The following is an 18634-nucleotide window of genomic DNA, read 5'->3' on the forward strand; positions in this document are numbered from 1 at the left end:
ATATATATATATATACATACACATATATATATATATATGTATATATATATATATATATATTGGGCCCACGTTGCAAAGCGAAAATGGGGAATTGAAAATATTCTCCGTCCATGAGTGAACATTGTGAGTATGATAACTTGGAAAATAAGTGAGATACCTACTTCCTTTTTTGTGTCTGGCTGCATCTAGGCATAAAAAAGGTTCCTTTCAAAAATTGCATTGCCACGTCAAAATCCAAGATGGCCACCATCATATGTAAACAGACTACACTTATCATTTGAGGAAACTATGCTTTTTAGTTTTTATATTGCTTAAAAGTACAGTTTCTTCAAATGAGTGGGCGGGCTGAAGATCAGTCTGGTGTCCGTCACTCAGCACCGCCTCGGACAAGAAAAACCATAACCTACCTCTGTTCTTCTACACAGTTTAACTCCCACTCACTTGAAAATCTTACACTTAAAACATTAAGATTTACTTGCATTCCATGTTCAATTCCAGTCCAGAACAACACTCATTTCAAAAACTAAAAACATTCACTGTTAAAAATCTTCAGTGTCGGGGGACATTGACGTTAATAACCGTTACTAAAATTGGTCCTGAGTATTTCTTGCACCCTTTCTGCATTTTGGCTTATTCTTTAAATAAATAATGACATGATGGAATGTTCAGACTTGTCAGACTTGAATGAGTTCTGCATTAGAGGCCAAAACCACTCAAGAATGGTGAAAAACAGGCCTGAAACATTGTATATTTTCCATTACGGACTTGTTTGTTAAAATCTTCAGCTTTTTTAATTTTAACATTAAACATCTTACTCTGCTTTTGTCTTATTTATTTTTCCCCTGCTTGTCTCACACTTTTTTATGGTCTGTTTAACCTTGAAGTCAGCGGCCCATCTGCCCGACATTCCCCAGGATGTTATTGCTCGGTGCCGGGAGAGATTGGAGCAGAGTCCGTGTAAGGAGCTCTTCAACGACTGCAACAAGTAAGTCTTTAAATGTCATCTTCAGCACCCCCTGCTTTGATCATGCCTCTACAAACCCACTTCCAATAAACTTGGGATGTTGTGGAGGCTGTGGCTGAGTGGTTACCGCAGTTGTCCTCCAATGCAAGAGTTGGGGGTTCGAATCCACCAGCAGTCGCATACCGAAGTGTCCCTGGGCAAGAAACATTGTCTCCCACGTGTGTCCCATTGGTGTAAGAATGTGATAAAGCTCTAATTAGACTCTTTAGAATTATTTGTTCAATTAGCTTTGTAGAGATCTAGTAGAGTGCTGTATGAATGGGTGAGGCACAGATTGTACTGTAAAGTGCTTTGATTGTCTTGATAAGATAGAAAGGCGCTATCTAAGTAAAGTCCATTTACCAGTTGTCTAAAATATAAATAAAAACAAGATGCAAATATTTGCAAATTTCATAACACCAGTTTATATTCATAATGGAACATGGTCAACGTACCAAATGTTTAAACTAAGACATTGTGTCATCTTTGGCAAAATAAGAGAATTTTGAATTTTAAGGCAGCAATACTTCATCAAAAAGCTGGGACAGAGGCAACAAAAGTTTGTAAAAGTACTTAATACAAATTAGAATCAGCTGGAGAAGCATTTTTCAATTAATTAAATTAATTGGGTCTCTGTGTGTCCCTATGATGGACTGGAGACCTATCCAGGGTGTCCCCCGCCCCTCGCATGGTGAATGCTGGATATGGTTACCAGTGACACGAAAACGAAGAAGGGGTAAAGATGATGGATGTATTAATTGAATGATTGATTGATTGATTGGCAATAGGTTAGTTGGATGACCCAACTTTGAGATGTGTTGTTGCTATAAAATAAATTTATTTTAATTTTTTCCCCAAAAGATACAATTTCTTAGTTTCAACATTTGAGATGCTTACATTGTATTTAAAATGTTTATATGTATATATATGCAAATACACATCTTAACTCTTTATTTGGATTGAACTTGTGCATTTAGACTATGTAGAAACGTTTTGATTGTTCGTTTTAACTTCCATCACTGAATATTGCCCTCAGTGTGCAGTGACTTTGGAAAAGTTTCCACACTCGTCGTCTGTTTGGACCTGTGCGTCCTGTCCCTGGTTGTGATGGGACTTTTGGCACCTAAAGCTCCGTAATGCATCTTTACGCACACACTGGCAGAGGATGGGGGCGGAGGGGACGCATGAAGGAATGAAAAATGTGCAGAGAAAGCATCCGGACGGCTGGCACGGAAACAGCAGCCACCTCAGTTAGTTTTCCTCTTGCACACAGGTTGACAAACAGTGACGCAGGTGTTTCTGCTTCCTGCTCTGAGAGCCAGAAGCAGCAAACAGACGGGATCATTACACCCCAAACACACGCTCATGCATTGCTGTCTAACTTTGCCGGTAACTGAAACTGAAGAATATTTAGGAAAATGTAGAAACTAGTTGTCACTTTTATAAGATGGTGATAAATTTTATACGTTCTCTAGTTTGCTGTGTAAGTAAATCACAGTTTGAGCTGTTAGTTATTTAATCTAAAATATGTTGACTGGTTATGAGGGATGCACTAATCCACTTTTTTCACTTCCGATACGATACTTGAGGTTTTGTATCGGTTGATACAGATCCGATACCGATCTGATGCAGGAAAAACTGTGCAGAATGAACTTGAAACGTTTTATTTTTTTAAACGCAGACGGAAATGTACTGAATTACAAATTTATTGAAAACTCTACACCAGTACAGCACACTTCAACACAAATAGCTTCACATGTCAGACATGTAAAAACAACACAACTTTAATTTGTTCAGTCAGTGCAATTATGAGTATAACACCCAATGTAAAATAAATAATAATAAAGATACTGAAACTGACAACAACACAGCTTCGGTTAAACATGAAAAAATAAACTTCAGCAACCCTTTCAAATAGTTCAGGAATTCTAAATATAATGTAAAATAAATAATAAACGAGCTGAAATAAGAGGAAAAAAACAATGGTTCACTAAGTTGGTTATCAGATATTTAAAATAAACTGCAATCAGCTCCTGTCCTTATGGATCGGTCACAATAGCTATGTTTACATGGACATACGTAATCGGATTAAAAAGCCATTCGGAATAAAAATGCGTCATGTTAACGCCCCATTTGGATTATTTTTTGTTTTTTCAGCTCGATCCGAAATAATTTATTATCAGAATGCGACAGGTGGTTTATGCAAACCTGAACGGTGCGCATGTAAACACTTAATCTGTTTTTTTTTTTTTTTCTGATCGTGAAAAACTGACCTGACTGCACATGTGCGACCTATGTCATTTCCACCTGGCTAATGCTAATAATATTAGCATGTCGGGGAAGCAAAACTGGTCGGTGAGCGACACAACATTTCTACTAGAAACTTTGAAAGAGCTCAAAATGATCTGTATCACCTGTAGCTCAGTCAGTGAGTGCAGTAACGTCTCCACCGTCATTAAAACCTGGCGCGGGTCCATTTTGGGCGCTCAGGTTTGTTTACGATCATCCCGGAAGTAGAACTTCCTCTTAATGAGAGTTTACCACTCTGCACATGTCAGTACTTCTATTCAGAATAAAAGCCCGCTGCATGTAAACGCTCGTCACGAACGGATTGTGCCCATGTAAATGATGCATTTGATTTATTTAATCTGAAAATTAAGGGAGATGAAGGGAGTGTCAGTGGTTTAAGAATCACTGTTTGACTCTGAACTGCAATAAAACTGTCTCAATGTGTTTCACTATCCAGCGTAAAGTCTGTAACTTTTCAGTTGTGACTGAGCAAAAAGAAATCCAAAAAGTGGATGAGTTTAAATATCTGGATGTCATTCTAGATTCCCACCTTAATTTTGAGGCTCACGTTAGGAAACTGTTTAAAACTATTAAGACAAACATAAATTGTTTTTCGTCTTATAAGATCACGTTAATGTGGAAAATCTGCTCAGTTGTACCTACATGCCTTGATTCTGTCTCATTTCTCATACTGTGTCACTGTCTGGAGCCAAGCAACTCAATCTGCTTTAAAACCTATGAGGACGTTGTATTCACAAGCACTGAACGTTTTAGACCAAAAACAATTGAAGTGGCACCACTGTAAAATACTGGAGAAATATAATTTCTTAAGCTATGACATTGTTTTTTCTTGTTTAAGATTGACTTTTAAATGCATTAATGGTCTTGCCCCAAAGCTGTTGAGCAGGATGATTTTAAAAGTCAGCAGCTCAGGAGTTGTAACAAGAGATGCGGTTGATGGAGACTGCAAACCTGCAAAATACAAAACATCATTTGGTCAAAGTTCCTTCTCATTTATAGGCCCTCATATTTTGAACAGTTTACCATCCACAATAAAAACTATAACAGTTCTTAGAGTTTTTAATACCCAGATAAAAAAAATGGCTGAAACAAAACAAAGTCTGTGAACACTGAGCTCCATGGGGATGGAGGAGCAGGTGTGTGTGTGAGGGAACTGTTTAATTTTAACTAAATTAAATTTTTATTTTAGCTGTTTTTATATAAAAGTCCAACCAAGGACTGAGTTTGCAAATTAGCCTGTGGCTAGAAAACCTTTGCACAAAACAACGCTTGCTTCGTTTTTATCATGTAACTTTGTTTATTGTGCTGTCCTTGCTCAAATAACCTTGAATGAATGAATTTCAGTCCCGTCAAAGAATTTTGTGCATGTAAACATAACTATTGTCACTGATACCCAATCTAGAAAATTTTGATATGTTAATATCGGATCGGTGCATCTCTGCTGGTTATTGGTAAAGCAGATTTTGAGGCCTAAGAAGCATTTTCGATGAGCAAGGATGCACAAAAATCAAAATATGTTTTGGTATTTTGAACAACTTGGCATTGCATTGGTAGAAGTGACTGCAAGTGATTTATTGTCACCTGGCACTGAAGGCGAAAAGAGGAGATGGTTTTAGCCCACATCTTTATGCATGTGTGTGTTTTTGTTTTGTTAGCAACATTTTTCATGAACACTCAGAAAGTAATCAATGAATGTACATTTACAACAGATCTGCCACAGCTCAGTGAGTTTAAACCAAAAACACAATCTTTAATTAAGTAAAAATTAGGCGTCGTCCTGTAATGTGATGGATGGAATGAACGAAGATTAACATGGTTATGAGTTGGCCACTTCGACTAACATGAGATGTTTGTCACACCGTGGTCTCGCGCTCATTTAGAAAGCATAACATTTTTTACCAGTACGTGTTAGTGGCTGAGAGTCATTCACACAAACAATGAACATTGACATCCTCTTTAAGCTTGCTGCGTGAAGTTCTTCATCCAGCTGCAGCGTTCTCGATTATTTCTGCTTCCAGTGAGGAATAATCTGCCGTAAAGTGTGTGAAGCCTGTTTATTTGCCATGGGTTTTACCGTTTTTAGAGTTAATGTGCTCTGGAGAAAGAAGAAACGCATTCTGGCCGGTCAGAAACCTAGTTTTGACATGAGAAAATCACCTACAGTCATGACGGGTCACATAAATGATCAGCTGTGCTTTGGAAAAACTATTAAACAACCATATATTAAGTAGCTAGGAACAGTTTACTTCTTACAGCCTGTTTACTGGAAATGACTCCCCGCTTTCAGTTTTGCAGCTCAGCAGGCGGCACTTCAAAGTGTCCCTGGAAACATTTGCGCACATTCTGCTTAAAGACTTCCCCGTTCTCAAATGCCTGCACTCAGAGCTGTCTGGCTGTGAAAGGATCACCTGAAAAGTTCACTAAAGGCTCAGCTGGAACTGGACTCCTGACCCACCTCAAACTCTCAGGGAAGCACCCTGAAGAAAACATTTGGAAAAACAGGGATTATAGATGAAAAACATACTTTTGTTTTGGAAATTTACTTTGATGCCTAAACCTTTTGAGAGTATTAGGAAATTTTCACTGGAAAGGTTAGCTTTCAGTTTGGTTTACTTTACTGAAAGCTTAGGAGATCTTAGATTTTTTTTTTGTGTGTGATGGGATTTGTTTGAGGGTTTTGAGCAGGGGACAAAATATTGTGCTGCCCCTTTAAAATGATCATATTTCAACCCAATCTATTGTAGTTAAGTAAGAGAACAGATATATCCCTTGATATGTGGGGGTTCACGTGAATAAAATGTTTTTTATTATACCACAATGTTCAGTCTTAGGACCCACCCTCTTCACAATCTACATAAGTAATATAGGTCAGAGCATCCCTGACGCATCCTTACATTTTTATGCTGATGACACAGTTGTTTATTGTCGAGCTAAAACAGTTGATAAGGTTTTCCAGCTTTTGCAATCCGCCATTGACATGATCCAGTCAGATTTGTTCCGTCTCAAACTTGTCCTAAACGTCAACAAAACCAAAGGGATGTTGTTTTCAAACAGGAAGTCTGTACCAGCAGTTCTTCCATCGATTTTATCTTCGAATGGTGTTCCTATTGAGTTTGTCGATTCCTATAAATACTTGGGTATCTTGGTCGATTCACATCTCTCTTTTAAGCTCCAGTGGAAAACTTGGTAAAGAAACTGAAAGTTAAACTGGGTTTCTGTTTCAGAAATAGATCCTGTCTAACTCTGAATGCTAGGAAACGCCTTGTAACTGTGACTTTCCTTCCCTCCATTGATTACAGTGACATTATTTACATGAACGCTCCTACAAGCACCCTGCAGATGTTGGATGCTGTCTATTATGGTGCACTAAGATTCAAAACTGGCTGTAACTACCGTACCCATCACTGCACCCTGTGTTCACTGGTTAACTGGTCAACCTTAACTTCACACAGACTCTCTCACTGGTACATTTTCATCTTTAAATCACTTCTTGGTCTGCTGCCTTCATACATCTCCTCCTACACGTCACTACGTGAGTGCAGCTACAGCGTGCGCTCTCAGGACATTATTACATGCAGTGTTTCCTCAGTGCAGACCGAATAGGCAAAAGGGCCTTCTCCTACTCTGCTCCTGTTTCCTGGAATATCTTACAAAAGGATCAGAAGCTCTCAACCTTGACCTCTCTAAGTGACTTCAAACAGTTCATGGCAAAAACCAATGCAGACATGTTCCTGTTTTTAGTTTTCTACATCGCCTTACAACCTAGCTGTTTTTCTTTTGTTTTTTAATATAATTTTCTTTCATTTATTTTTCTCAATTTGTATGCTTTCTTTTATGATTGTCTACTGTTGTCATCATTCTTTGTTAAAATCAGGTCTCTGTTGTAAATGAGTCCTCAAGGCTTAATGAGACTAACCTGTTTAAATATAGGTTGAATGAATTTTGTTGAATAATGCCAAAACTATTGTATATTTGGGTAATTTGGGCTTTTTAAAAACTACATATTGTATGTCCTATAGACCATAAACTTATTGTATACATTTGATAATTTCCCTATTTCTGGCAACACTGGTTTTGAGAAGAAAAAAAGCATTAAGCTTCTTTCGGCTACTCCCTCCTGCAGGAGTCACCACAGAGCGCAAACCTGCATGAAAGATTTGGCAATTGTTTTACACTGGTTGCCCTTTCTGACGCAACCTGGGTTCGAACTAAGGGTTGAACGACTACATAATTTTTAAACTCGACATTAACATAATAAAACTCGAGTAGAACTCGAGTACTTGATGATATCATAGGATCTACAGATACAAAAATAAATAAAATCGCAAAAAAGGTCATTATTTACAAAAAAGATCAACAAAACATGGGGAGCGTATATTGTGCTCCTACCATTAATCATACAGCAAATAAGTCACAGGAAAAACTAAACTATTAGTTGTTATTATTAAGCTGCAAAAGTAAAAGAAACGTGCATCAAGTCAAAAACAAAACTAAAAACAGTGGGGCGGACGACCACCCCGCACCACCGCCAGCTGTGGTGCGCATTAGGTTTAGTTTTAGAGAATAATATGGTTATATGTTTTTATAGGTTTAGAGATTCATATTTTTTGCTTTTTGTTTGTGAAACAAGGTCAGAGGAAGCTGGTTCCGGTTCGGTCATTGGACCTGGTGTTACACCATATTCTGTGACCTTCAACAGTGCATGCAACACCACCCCCTACGGTCACAATATACGGTGGTCACAGAATATGGTGTAACATCGGTTCGCAATGAGCTCCAAACAGTCAGGAAGTTGATTCATTTTCTGTTTCCTTACGGTAGTTGAACCAGAAGATTCATCTTTAGTGAAATATTTTCAGACTATTGATGCATTTCTACCTGTTTGCCAAGACTGGACCTGCTCCATTCCATCTGTCTGCTTGGAGGAATCCATTTTGTAGCTTCTACACCGCCCGGTGCGGATCACGTGACGCAATGACGTAACGGCAACGTAATGACGTCACCACGAATACTCGACGTGAAATAAAAAACTCATCGGATGTCCTAGGAATCGATGTGTAGATTACTCAAGTAGTCTGTTAAAGCCCTAGTTCGAACCTGCAACCCCAAGATTATAAGACCGCAGCACTGTACACATAATACACCTGTCCTATCCTTATTTCATTTTAAAGTTGTTTTATCATGCACTTTTTTGCATGTTTTTGTCTCTGTGTTGAGACGGTGTAAACGAGACTGAAAGCTATTCACATTCGCACTCGGTGACAGTTTAGAGCAGCCAGTTAACCTGGCATGCATGTTTTTGGTCTGTGGGAGAAATCTGGAGTACCTGGAGAAAACCCACGCATGCCTGAGACGAACATGCAAACTTCAAGTAAAAAGGCCCCAGCCAGCACGTAGTCGCCTTCGTGCGAGACATCTGCGCAGACCAACTGTTCCACCATATAAAATCGTAAACTAGGGAAATGTGAGGCCAAATGGAAACTAAGTGTAAATGGGGAGCAAAACGGCAAAGTGTGCAAAGCATGGAGGAACACAGACATGTGTTGCTGCCTTACACAGCCGTTCACATGTTTTTAAATGTGTGGTCATCACTCCTTCCTTCCATGGTCATTTTCCTTTTTCATTGTGTAATTTCTTATCCCTAATTTTTTTATCCTGTGTTCCAAAGCTCAATGGGACTAAAAGGCTTGCTGGAAAGCATGGTGCTGCACGTGGAAACGTGACTTTTGGCAGAGCTGCATTCCCACATTAGCTCACTCATGGTTATTCTTGTGCTGCAGTGGAACATACTGTTATATCATGCCAGGAGCAGAGCGTCGAGCCCTTCGCTGCATGTGATTCCAGGTGTTTAGTCTAATGAACATCTTATCAATGCTGCCTCAGCCGTTCTTTATTTGTACCATTTACGTTTACCCTATTTCTTCCTAAGCTGGTACAATTTTGTAGTTTAAACATTTGATAGGCTTGTTTTATTGTGAATATGTTTTGTTTTAGTAGGTTTTGAAAGTCATCGCGTTCTGTTTTTATTTTCATTTTACTAAGTTTCCCAACTTTTTCTTAAAATTAAGAATGTATTATTTTATGTTTTGATTATAAAGTGTAGATCACTCACTGGAATGGAGTTTTAATTGCCTTCGTTTCCAATCAGGGAATAAAAAAAAAATGCAAGTTGATGAAAGAATGTTATCTTTGAACTCCTGTCCAGAGAACTCAGATAAAATAATCATAAACAGACCTTCAGCTCATTTGCAGAGCAACTGAATCACATAGTGACATAAATTAGTTTTCTTTTAATGCAGCAGGAGGTGTTTCCAGTGTGGAAAATCTCTGCTCTGGAGCCTTCTGCCAGGCGCAGCTGGTGGTAACCACAGGCACATTTACTTGTCTTCCTTAGTGTTAAAGTTATTTAAGAAAAATCTTCAGGCCAAATACAAGGAGCACATCAACATTTGTGTGGAAGAGGAAAGGAGGAATATTCCATTTGACTTTGGTCTCTAGTTATGTGCATCGATATTAAAGGTGCATCAATGGGGATTTTTTTTTGCTGTTATTAAAAAAAAATGGTCCTACCTCAAGTTTTGTGGACAGAAGTGTATAATAGTTCCAATAATAGTTGTCGATAAGATAATTCTGATATAGATTAGTTGAATATTTGAAAAAATAAAAGCACATTTTTGTTTGTGAAGCTGAATTTTAGTTTTGTATTTGTCTTGTTTCGAGGGGCCTAGAGCCCATTTTAGCTGTCAGCAGGAGGTGGGCTGCATCCTGGTCAGCCCACCAGTTCATCACAAGACCAGTTTAGAGTCACCAGTTCTACTAGCATCCATGTTTTAAGACTCCCCCTGCATCGTGATGTGTAGAGGTCCGAGGTGGTGGTAAGGCTGCTCCCCACTGTCTTCTGTGAACCTTAACCACCCTCTGCAGAGCCATCCTCTCAGCAGCAGCAAATCTTTAATGTGACATCATGTTCAACCATCATGCAATATTATAACGGTCAGAGTACGTGTTATGAATTGACTCTCAGCTACTATAGATGCTGAGATATCTGTAAAAATGACACTGTTACAGACATTTTTTCTGTTTTCGAAGATTGGCTGTCTGCAGCAGCCACATTAATGCTCCGTTTATGACTTTTAGCAGCGAGTGATAAATATGAGACCAGTCACATTGGACTGAGGATTGAAGAGGGCCGGCAATGGAGGAGGGGGCGTGACAAAGAGACCATCTTAGCATCAACATAACCGGTTTGTTCCACTTTGGAGTAAGCTGTTGGGGAAGAATCAGTTTTGTGTTTCCTTGACTGATGAAGCCTTCCGGATCGAAGACGAAACGTTTCAGCACAAAAAAAGAAACTGTCCAGATGACCTGACTGAAAAATGTTGGATTGTATACCTGGATTATTGAGCATGGACTTTGTTGACTGAGGACTGAATTGCAAGTGAGATATCCAGCTATTATGCATTGGTTGAAAAAATTCTTGCTAATTGGATTTTGTTAAAATAAGATTAACAAATACCTTATCTCTGGGTACCTTGAATGAAATGTCCCGAATATAATCCCAAAGAATGTTTTGAAACACTTTTATGGAAAGTACCAACAAACAATGATGATTTTGAGCAGAAAAGCTTTGCTAGAGAAGCTACTTTGAATACCTGCAGGGAATTGGTAAATGGACTGCACTTATATAGTGCCTTTCTATATTATCAAGATACTCAAAGCACTTTGCAACACAATCTGTGCCCTCATTTACCCATTCACACAGCACTCATAGATCTATACAAAGAATAATCAGTGCTTTATCGCATTCATACACCGATGAGACACACATCAGAGGCAGTGAGGGGTTCGATGTCTTGCCCAAGGACACTTCATTATGTGACTGCTGATGGAATCGAACCCCCAACTCTTGCATTGGAGGACGACTGCTCTAACCACTCAGCCACAGCCACACAGGGAAATCCTAATACCCAAAACTGTTTGAGGTTTCCTCTTTCAAATCATTCAAATATGGAAAAAATAGGATTTTTAGGGGCGATCCAGATTAGTAAGACAAATCAAACCTTATCTTTGCACCTGCTTATGAAATCAGGATGATCTATAAACTGTAGCTTAAAAGCCATGAATTGGAAAATGTGCTTAGTTTATTTTGATTTTTAATCCTTGATTTGATGTGATGGGTCCCAAATTCAAATACTTGCTTTTGGAACACTCACATAGTAGAATGTAGCAATCCTTAGAGAGCAGAGCTGTTGCTATAAAGTGTCTCCTGGCATTTAATGTAAATATGGAACGGAGTCTGCCAACGTAAAAAATAAATTCTCGAGTGTTCAATAAAACTCAAACCAGTTCCTGTACACTTTGGTTTGTTGCTGTTTGATAAGGAGGTGCTAAAGAGGGCAAGGTGTGCAGATCAAACATCTGTGGTGAGGCCGGTTTGAAAAAACGAGGCTGACACACTCATGTCAGAAATGTCCTCGAACAACTCTCGGTGGAGTGATATTTGACATCTGTCCAGGAGACGGGAAGACTTGAGTCCTTTCTGACCTCACAGAGAACTTTGTTTGGGAAACTATATCTTTATTCGTTTAGCAAAATGGATGGGAAGTTACATATTTTGTAGGTTTAAATCAGTGATGAGATCAACTAATGCACAGCCTGTGGAGTGAGATTTGATATTTTCCTTGGTAAAAAATTTAAAAAGTGGTGGGGGGGGTGTAATTTCTTGGCTCAGTTCAGACACTTTGTTCACAGTGTATCAGAGTTTTTCCGCTGAGAGCAGCTTTGAACAGTAACGCGACCAGCAAATGAACAAACTCACAGGCAGACGCGTCTGATTCAGTAGATTGGATGTCTGAACGCAGGCTGGTGAGATGTGCAGTGTTCTGTTATTGTTATCAACAATGATCACCACCCTTTTTCCTCTCCTCTCCCCAGAATAGTTCGTGATTATCTGAGTGGAGCTCCATTTTCTTCCTACCAGGAGTCCATGTACTTCTCTCGCTTCCTGCAGTGGAAATGGTTGGAAAGGTGGGCACGAGCTGCAAATGAAGCAGGAATACTCCTTCGTTTTCTTCTTCCCTTCAGGACTTTGTGTTTTCTCCCCCCCCCCCCCCCACCCCAACACACACACACACACAATTAACAAGTTGTACACAGTAGATATTTCTGTTGCTCCCTGCTGTGTTTTTTCATTTTAATATCTAATTTTTGTCCTGCCAAAAATGAGAAGTACTCAAAACAAATGGCAATAATTAATGGTTACATGACACAAAGATGAGTATCATTGTATGCTTGAAAAACAAAAAAGTTGTTGCTGTCAATCAATGTTTTCTGTAAAAAGTTAATAATTGATGATGCTTTGCAAAATGTCTGAAGGGAAAAAAAGCCTGTTGGAAACATCGGTCATCAGGGTGGATTAATAATAAATTAGACCATTACTCTTTGTGCAAAATCATGTGGCCTCTGAAAATGACATCAGCTATATTAAGTTAGGTCTGTTTTTTGTCTCTATTAATACTTTTCTTGTTTTTTATTTTTATTTTTGTTTCATCCCTGCAGGCAACCAGTAACCAAAAATACCTTCAGGCATTACAGAGTACTAGGAAAAGGTGGATTTGGCGAGGTGAGTCTAAAAAATAAGTTCTGACTAGAGAGATGCATTCACTGTAAAAACGAAATGTGAACGCTGAGTGACTACAGACATTTGTTAAAGAAGATAACTGATTTGTTATTGCTAAAAAAAAAACTCTTAATGCTAAAAGGAGCAAAAATGTATCTGAATGTTTAGTGTAGCAAAATAATTAAAAGCCAAAAGTAGACAAATAGTAGCTAGATGCTACAAGTAGCGTATTTGCTTGTTAGATGCTAAAAGTAGCAGGATAAAATGGGAAATGGCAAGCTAGAAGCTAATAGTAGTAGAACGATGGCTAAAAGTAAATTGGTATCTAAAAATCAAAAGTAGCTAAAGGCTAAAATCTAAAAGTGGCTATAGAATAGCTAGAATCTTATAGTACGACTGGTCTGCTGAAAGTAGCAGAACAGTAGCTCAATGCTAAAAGTAACAAAATACTAACTGAATGCTAAAAGTAGCAGAATGGGTTCTAAAACCGAAACATAGCAAAACCGTAGCTAAAACTTGAAACCAGCAGAATGGTAGCTAAAACCTAAAAACAAGGAAAGGCTAGTAAATAGAAGCAGAATGGTAGCTCAAAATTAAAACAGGCCAAAGGCTAGCTAATAACAAAAAATAGCAAAAGGATAATAAAATCCTAAAAGTAGCAAATGGCTTGCTCAAAGAAGCAGAATTGTTGCTAAAAGTCAAAAGTAGCAAAAGGCCAGATAGAAACTCACAGTAGCAAAAGGCTAACTAGAAGCTAAAAGGAGCACTATTGTATCTAAAGGCTAAAACTAACAGGCCTATAACTTAAATTAGCAAAATCTAATTAATAGCTAAAAGTAGCTAAATTGTAGCTAAAATCTAAAAATGGCAAAACCTCTAAAATGAGCAGAATGATAGCTAAAAGCTACAAATAATGGAAAAGTAGCTAAAAGCAGCAAACCTGGACAAAAGTAGAACAATTTTGCTGAAGTAGACTTCAAACAGAACAATGTTTTAAAATAATTCAAGAGTTTATTTTGGATTTCAATTGTAAAAACTTTTGTGAATAAACTTTAACAAAGTCAAATCATCATTTTTAGATATGATTGGCTAAATCATTGCAAATTATACACAGTTCATCATAAAACAGAAAAGCAGTGGTATGAATGCTGAATCAGCATTCACAGAATAACGTTCTTACATTTTCTGTAGTTTATTCTTTTATACAAACGTTTGTTTCCTCTTAAGTCATGTTGGCTAGAGAAGGACGTTATGGCTCGTCTCAGCTTTAGTTAGTTCAATATTTTAAAGCATCTCCAATGTTTCTAATGAGATTTTTATTATTTTTGTTATCGTTTGTCAGGTTTGTGCCTGCCAAGTACGTGCCACCGGTAAAATGTACGCCTGTAAAAAGCTGGAAAAGAAACGGGTGAAGAAAAGAAAAGGTGAAGCAATGGCACTAAACGAAAAACGCATTTTAGAAAAAGTTAACAGTAGTTTTGTAGTAAGTACTCCTTTTTTTCTTATTCATCTTTTCATCTGAATTACTGTTGCATGTTTTGTTTGCATGGATGACCTGGATGAGAGATTTGTTGTTTGTGGCTGCAGAAAAAAATCCAATGGGATGTTTGTGAACGCTGTTTAAAGTTGAAGCAGCAGCTTGAGATTTAACTTTGTAAAGGTGCTATTTATACGACAGATTTGGTGGCAGGCCTCAAAGTCTTTTGGATGAAAGACTTTCAGCCAAGAAGAATCTGTCCAGATGACCTGCTTTAATATTTTTATGATCATGTGTGATAATGAACTACGGTTTTATATTATTGTAAGAACTATTTTGATCTTAAGCTGAATCCATGCTTTTATTTTGATGGCACGAATGCAATCATTTACATTTTGGATTTTATCTGCGGCAACTCATCAGCCCTTATTTGTTTATTCAGATTTGGACAATTTTTTTCTCAACAATACAGATTTTATTAGATTAATCATGTGAGGATAATGATATTTTTGTATTTTGACCAATACTTCATAGATTGTGACCTCATACATGAGCACATTTACTATCCGCTTGGCTCCCAAAACTTTAATTTTTAAGTAATTGTTTTATTGTGGCTTTCAACCTTTACTGTGATGAAGTGAAATAAAAGCAGAAGAGACAGGAAAGTTCACACCCAAGTCTAAATTTAACTCAACTTCTTGAAATCGGTGATGGTCACCCTGCAGTCCCTTAGCTAAAAGAGTGAAGACTTTCTTGTAATCTTTTGAAGTAGTGCTGCTGCTCAACCACAAATGTTTTTTATTTTAAACGTGGCACCATTTAAGGGGAATATTCAGGCTTTCAAATGATCTAAGAGTTATTTCTAAGAATCGTTTCAACCAAGAAATGAACACCCAAAGACAAAGTTCCTCTCTTTTTATGCTATTTTTCAAATGTGTAAGAGGTCTAACATGGAAAAACAGTCTATAAACTTCTCATTTAAACCTTTTAGGGATAAAGCGTTTATTTTATATATTGTTCAAATTTGAGAATTAAAGAGTTTATATTGTAAATTGTGGGTAAAGAGGGAACTAGGTGAAACTCTGTTAACCAGTCGGTGGTGGTCAGGAACTCTGGGTAGTTACTGAAAGAACGAGATCATGGAAACGAGCAGTAGAATTTAGTTGTTTGTTTTTTTTTCTCAGGGTAGCTGGACTCTCCCTTTTTTAGAGACATGGTGACAGGTTCAGTTATCTGGGAGAGACTCCGAGTAGAGCCGCTGCTCCTCCACATCGTTAGGAGTCAGTTGAGGTGGTTCAGGCGTCTGTTAAGGATGCACCCTGGACGCCTCCCTGTTGATGTGAACCGGACATGTCCAACTGGGAGGAGACGCTGGGGGAAACCCAGGACACGCTGTGGGGGAGCGGGGGCAGTGACGGGACTGTCAATCAGCTGGTTGAGTTCTTCCAGAAAAATTAGAGGTGGTTGTGGAAAGACACGTCTGATTCTCCATATCCAGCTGCTGCCTCCTGGATCCAATTCCGGAACAAGCAGAGGATGGATGAAAGTTTCACTTCCCATAATAAATTACTGTAAAAGTAAAAAAAAAAGTGTTGTGCTGCTTAATATAAATACATTAAAACATGTACAAGTAAAAATATATACCGGTAAATACCGTATTTTTTGCTGTATAAGTCAGTTTTTTGCATAATTTGCATGTCCTGCGATTTATACGCTGAAGCGACGTATTTATGGATTTTTTCCCCATATTTATAAACCAATTTTTGGCTGAGATATGACCGTTTTCATTCATTCTGACTGAAAATTTTTTTGAACACTATCGTTTTTCAGCCACTAGATGGCACTCGAGTAGTGCCGTTGTATCATGTAATAAGTAAAAGTGGATATTAATAACACAGTCGGCTTGCCATAGACTGCCACTATCGTCTACCTGGAGCAACCAAATCAGCTTTATTTCACTGTGCTGCCTCGGTGAAATGCAGCTGATTTGACCGTCAAAGTGCATTTACTAAGTAAAAGTTCAACTGAGACACCTTTACTATAAAGTTGAGCTAACAAATAAGTCTTTAGGTGTTTAGCTATTTAAATTTCGAAGAAATGGACAGCGAGTCACCCTCTGCGTGTCCACGTTTCTGCGTATTAGCTTTTGAAAATGCAGCTGATTTGACCGTCAAAGTGCATTTATTAAGCAAAAGTTAGACTGAGACACACCTTTGCTATAATTTCAAGCAAACAAATAAATGTTTATAAGTGTTGATCTTGTTAAATTCTTGTTAAAGTCCTTCTGTGCACGCTCTCACGGCCGCCATTTGGCAACCATTCGATTTTTGGTACACCAGCCCACATTTCCGGGTTGTCAGCGGTGACACATAATAGATGCAACATATACGGTGAAGCGACATTTATGGATTTTTCCACTTTATTAGACATATTTGGACTGATGCGACTTATAGGGTGGTGCGACGTGTATGGCGGAAAATACGGTACTTGTATTTTTGGAAATAAAAATATTTCTTCAATACAGCCAATCAGCCAATCTGGATCCAGATAATGCTTCATGTTGGCCCAGATCCAGACCTTTACAATACTTTAGGGTGCATTCACACCAGCCCTGTTTAGTCCGCTTTAATCAAACTCTAGCTCGTTTTCCTAGAAAGTCCGGTTCGTTTAGGGAGGTGTGAATGCGCCATCGAACTCTGTCACGGAACAAAAAGGCGAACTCTGGCCCGGGCTAAAACCTACGTCTCGGTCCGGTAGAAGCGAACTCCAGCGCGGTTCGAGTACAGTGTGAATGTAAACAGACCGAGCCCCGCTCCGCAGGGTAAACAAACACGCATTGCTCTTACCTTATATGGAGCCGTCAGCTGCCTTGTGTGGAAAAACAATATTCTCCATGGTCTTCTGTCTCATCTTCTGCTCATGCCAAGTTCATTTTTGAAAAATGACAAAATAGAACTCCTAAAACTGCTAAAACTTGATGCCACTTCATTTTTATTTTTATTTACAGAAGAAGAAGAAGACGTGTCTTCAGAGGTTTTTGTCGTTTCGTTCAGTAGTTCTTGGTGCAGCGCCCCCACAGGCAAGCAGGGGAATAGTTTGGTTCTACAGGTTGACTCGACTGCACAGTGCAGTGTGAATGCAAACGCACCAGCTCAAATGTAAACAAAAGGTCATGAATATTGGTCCTGAACCGAGTCTACCGGACTATCTGGTGTGGAAATGACCTTACACTATTAAGATTTTCACAATTCTGGGAATAATGGGGCTCGAGTGAGGCTGTCTGACTGTAGCAGGCCTGTGATGTTGATCCGTAGGACCGTAACCAGGACCAAGCAGAACCTCGTCTCTGCTCTCCTCATGAAACTAATGGTTCTGTTTGAGTCAGGCTAGTCCATTTCTAATGCAGCGTGAGTTATGTTGCGTGTCCTTGGTTTGAGTGAGTCATGGTAGAAGCATGCGAATGAGCATGCATGTGCACGCGCACACACTGAGGATGGAGTGGGCTTGTTACTGAACATCAGACTTTCAGCTCTTGTCACCTGGGATTGGCACATGATTCTGTGTTCGCTCTCCGTGCTGCAGGCAGAACTGATGACTCTTCATGCGCCTCTCTACCTACAAGAGCAGCTCTGTTGCCTAGCAACACTGACCAAACAGCAGTCGTGAGGAGAAGAGTCAAGTGCTCTCCCAGAGCCCTCGTTTCTCTCGTTCTCACCGCTGTTCTCCACTGTTTTTGTGATCAGTGCATACTTTTAGTAGATGCATACCATTAGCCCCCGCTGTGTGTTTCAGGCATCGAGCTGTCCAGGTTGTCTGCGTGTGGGCGGGTACACGGACGTTTCAAACACAGAGCACGGTGACCCTGCTTTGAAACCTCCAGAGAGTGAAAATGAGGTAGAACTGCATCACTCTGATGCAAATTTGTCTCATTATCGTTTTGATTTTATAATTTTTTTTAAACATTTGCTGGGTTGTAGCGTATTCGTGTTATTAAAGTACTGGAATTTCAAACTTCACACAAGTACAGTACACAGAATGCTTCATTAAAAACCGGAGAAGTAAAAGCACAAAGGTTTGCAGTACTAGCTTACTTTTTTACACGTCGACCGTTTAGGCTCTGGCACTACCTTGTTTTGCTGCACAAAGAGGCATCAGGGGTGGGGACACAGAATGCTTCATTAAAAACCGGAGAAGTAAAAACACAAAGGTTTTCAGTACTGGCTTA

At 38.9% G+C, this 18634-nt stretch overlaps 1 protein-coding gene across 1 annotated transcript in view; it reads left to right on the forward strand.

The window, feature by feature from the left end:
* The window catches only part of grk4 (G protein-coupled receptor kinase 4), a 72928-nt gene that overhangs the window by 42395 nt on the left and 11899 nt on the right, over positions 1 to 18634 (forward strand). Inside the window, exons 5-8 of the mRNA XM_037689713.1 lie at positions 885 to 985; positions 12248 to 12340; positions 12872 to 12935; positions 14275 to 14415. Coding sequence (XP_037545641.1) covers positions 885 to 985; positions 12248 to 12340; positions 12872 to 12935; positions 14275 to 14415 — 399 coding nt within the window. The remainder of the gene's footprint in view (positions 1 to 884; positions 986 to 12247; positions 12341 to 12871; positions 12936 to 14274; positions 14416 to 18634) is intronic.

Source organism: Nematolebias whitei, chromosome 16 (assembly GCF_014905685.2).
Source record: "Nematolebias whitei isolate Nwh7 chromosome 16, NemWhi1, whole genome shotgun sequence".
NCBI lineage: Eukaryota > Metazoa > Chordata > Actinopteri > Cyprinodontiformes > Rivulidae > Nematolebias > Nematolebias whitei.